General features: G+C 65.0%; 1 protein-coding gene across 8 annotated transcripts in view; it reads right to left on the minus strand.

Annotated features, from left to right (window-relative positions):
• The window catches only part of LOC102890196 (neuron navigator 1), a 62,972-nt gene that overhangs the window by 21,737 nt on the left and 37,525 nt on the right, over nt 1-3,710 (minus strand). For 5 of the 8 annotated variants that reach the window (XM_025044558.1, XM_025044557.1, XM_025044555.1 and 2 more), the window contains exons 5-8: nt 3,557-3,666; nt 2,685-3,128; nt 2,104-2,145; nt 1,334-1,482 (exon numbers count right to left, since the gene is read on the minus strand). In XM_025044558.1, coding sequence (XP_024900326.1) covers nt 1,334-1,482; nt 2,104-2,145; nt 2,685-3,128; nt 3,557-3,666 — 745 coding nt within the window. Of the gene's footprint in view, nt 1-1,333; nt 1,483-2,103; nt 2,146-2,684; nt 3,129-3,556; nt 3,694-3,710 lie in introns of all 8 variants that reach the window. The other 3 variants (XM_006904423.3, XM_025044549.1, XM_025044556.1) reach the window with 3 other exon arrangements.

The raw sequence follows: 3,710 nt of genomic DNA on the forward strand, positions 1-3,710 counted from the left end.
TCCTGCTACAGAAGGACCCTGTCGTCTAGAACCAGGGTGGGCACGTTCCTGCTTCAAAGACCTTCCCTCAGTCCTGCCTGCCCTGTGGTTGTCACGCTTGAAGGTCGGGTGGGGGCCTGGCAGTTTCCTGACACCTTCTATCGCTCGGTGTGCCAATGAACATGGGCTGTCGTGTTCCCTAAAACACAAGTGGCAGCTGGGGCGGGTGGACGAGGCTCAGCCGCGGCCACGGACCGCGGGCCTGGTGCCACGGAAGGGTGTGGGTCTCCCCCACAGAGCAGTGTCGGTCCAGGTCACTGTCCTCGCTAAAGCAGCAAGAACACACCCACACCGCCCGGCACCCCTGGCGTGAAGTCACACAGACGGCGCAGGTGTGTGTCAGGTCGGCTCAGCCGAACTCCGCCGGCCGTGGAGCCCGCTCCCCACCGCCCTTGCCGCCTGTGCCGCAGCCGCAGCCACACGAGCAGCCCACTCGAGGGCCACGCTGTGCTGCTGCCAGCCGCAGGCGACGGCTGGTCTCTCCGTGAAGACTCCACACCCTGTGCCGCCCACCCGCCCCCCACAAACACAGACTGGGGCCGCTGTCCAGCCAGCCCCTCGTTTGGCCCTCAGTGCAGGCAGAAGGCACGCTGGCCTTGCCGCGTGGAACAGCCCCTCAGAGACCAGATGGCCCTTCCTGGAGACCTACCGCTTCGCCAGGCAAGACAAGCCCGGTCCCTGGTTTCTGCTCAAAGCCCCGTCACCCCACAGGACGCCACAGGTCCCCGTTTCCCTCCTGCTTTCGTCCCTCAGCTGGAGAGGAGACAGACTTAGAGGCACGGGGAGTGGACGCAGGCCCTCCAGCAGCGCCCCGGAGCGAGTTGCTTCCTTCCGTCCCCGCTCCCCTTCCCCTCAGGCTGTGGACAGGGCGCACCCAGCACACTCGGAAGGTCCTGCCCTGCAGGGCTGGGATGGCCCGGCCCAGCCACGGCAGCTGGGACTCTGGGACTCGTGGGCTTTTCTGGGTTGGGAGGCAGGTCCCACCCCTGCAGTGGCCCGTCCCGCTCCCTCCCAGCTGCGCTGGGCGTGGGCTCCTCCAGGGTGTGGCTCTTCCATGCCTTCGCCCAGACACAAGGACCTGCCACGCACAAGGGCCCTGCGGAGTGAGCCCGGGTCACCCTTCAGTTCGGGACCTTGGAGTGCTTCGTCTCAGTCTTACTGTGGAACGGTGGACGGAGGCGGCACGAGGCCACCTAACGCACTGCGAGTCAAGTATGAGACGAAACCCAGAGTCCAGCTGGCAAGCCTTGCCCTGCTTTGCCCCACGCCGCCCCGAGTGACCGATGACACTGACCTATATTGGTGAGCTGACCCTTCGCACTCAGGGACATGGAGAGTGCAGGGGGGGACGGCGGCTCGCACCGGTCGTCAGATTCGGGCAGCCCGCCAGTGGTGTGGGAGTGTCGCCTCTCCTTGGCATCCTCCTGGGACTGGAGCTGGTACCTGTCGGAGGCAGTGGCTGGTCAGGCTGGGCAGCTACACATGGCATCGGAGCAGGTTTAGCTGCTGCGGGCTCTGACGCAGGACAGGGGGCCAGGAGCAGACGGATGCCCGAGAACGTTGGCACCCCTTCCCGGACCCGTAGGGGGCTGCGGGGAGTCTGAGGCGGGGCCTGGCGGGAGTGTGGGGGCCCTGAAACATCTCCCCAGAGCTCAGGACAGAGCTTTCTGGTGCCCTGTGTGGCTCTCGGGCAGCACGCGTGCCCTGGAAGGGGGCCTGGACGCTGCAGTCACAGTAGAGGAGGCGGTGCCCCACTCCCCGCCATGTGGACCCCAGAGGCCGCTGTCCTTAGACACGAGGAAGGCCAGCAGGGGACAGCACGGGCGGGTGCGGGTCACGTATGAGTCCCACGTGCAAACTCGTTTCTCCTCCGTCACCCGAGAGAACACTGCTGTGCAGCTGACTCCGACGTGAGCGCGCGTGGGCGGGGGGCGGGGTCGGGGGGGCGGGAACCGCATGCAGTGACGCGGTACAAAAACCACAGTCAGGCCAGGCTGGCAGAGGCCACCCTGGGCTTCCGCAGACCGGGGCCGGCACAGGGGAGGGCGCACACGTGAGGGTTACCTGAGCCCCTTCTTGGGCAGGGTGTTCCGATCCCGCTGACTACTGTGGAGAAAGAAGCAGTGTGTGGGCCGGGCCCATCTAGAAACCAGCATCTGGGAGCCCAGGTTGGGGGAACGCTCCACCTGAACTCGGGGCACCGGACTGCGGCCCCCTACTCGCTACAAACCAAAGAAGGCAGCGACAGCCTCTGGGCTCACAGCCTGAGCCCTTTACCTGAAGGGCTGATTAAGAGTCAGGGTGGCCAGCTGTTGAGAAGGTGACATCAGGGTGGTGCAGACCAGGACCAATGTCCTGGGAACGATTTGGGGCTAGGAAGCACAGGCTTCGGAGGGCAGGCCACACTAGTCATGAGCCCTTGGATAAGTCACTTAAGGTTTTTTGCACTAGCCTCCCGATTTATGAGACAGTAATTTAAAAAAAAATAGTACCTATTTAGCAGAGCTGTGAAGCGAATAAACTTCACGTAGAAAAAACGCGTGGAAAGTCGCAAAGTGGTGACCCCGTGTGGGACAGAGTCGGTAATGGAAGCGTGCGCGGGGGCCTAGGGACAGACCCGGCCTCAGCCCTGTCTGTCCACCCACCTGTCCAACTGCCCAGCTCGGGGGCTTCCGCTCCAGGTCAGCTCTTCTGCCTCGTCCTGGGGGGGCCCAGCAGAGGGGGCCGGCGGGGTGGGGGTGGGGGTGCTGCTGGGGAAGGCACTGGGCAGGCTCATTGGCATCTGGAGGGACTCCATGCTCCTGTGCAGGCCTGAGAGTTTGGGGTACATACGGGCCTCTTTGGGGACGCTGAACCCACTCATGAGCTCCAGGCCCTGGGAGAAGCTGGCTGAGTTGATATTGAGGATAGGGGCCGGACTGGGGGTGAAGCAGGAAGCGAGGGGGCCCCCAGCTGCTGAGCTCGTAGCGTGCAGGTCTGGGACCTTCGGGGCGTGGGTGTCACTGGCCGACGGCAGGTCTAGACTGTTGGAGTTGACCTTGTCTAGGTTGGCCAGCGAGGGTGGCTTGACGAAGCTTTTGACTGCGGCCCTGAGAAGCAAGGAGAAGAAGGATGGTTTGGAGCGGCGAGTGCCAAGCGCTGCGACACCTCGCTGGTCCCCGCCTTCCTGTTCACCGCGTCGGGGGCTCGTCCCGACGACATTGTGAGACACACGGAGGGACGTCCGGTACCGACGCGGGGTCCCGTTGAGTCTGAACGACAGAGACGGCACGCGTGTGTGGGAGACCCGGGTGTGCGCGTGAACGCACGCGGGAAGACCACCCGCACAGCATGTAAGGCAGGCGGAGGGGGATCAGGCGGCTGCGCAGACGGGGGGAACTGTGAAGGAGTTCTGGCTGTGCAGAAGGGACTGGCACGCAGAGGTGTCGGGGAGAGGCCTGCGCGGAGGCCGAGCGGCGTGGGGATGGATGGAGAGGGCGGGTCGAGCCGGCGGACGGGGCACTGCCCGTGCGGGTACCTGACGGGGGTGGGTGGCAGCTCTGCCAGCTTGGTGGCTGGGGCGTGGCTTGCTTGGTTCTTCGGCGTGCCCTCCGGGGAGCTGGCGCTCTTCGGGGAGGTGCTGTCTGCTTCCAGGGCCGCCGCCTTGGCTTTGGCCTTCTCCTTTTCCCGAT

The sequence above is a fragment of the Pteropus alecto genome, unplaced genomic scaffold (genome assembly GCF_000325575.1).
Source record: "Pteropus alecto unplaced genomic scaffold, ASM32557v1 scaffold90, whole genome shotgun sequence".
Taxonomy (NCBI): Eukaryota; Metazoa; Chordata; class Mammalia; order Chiroptera; family Pteropodidae; genus Pteropus; species Pteropus alecto.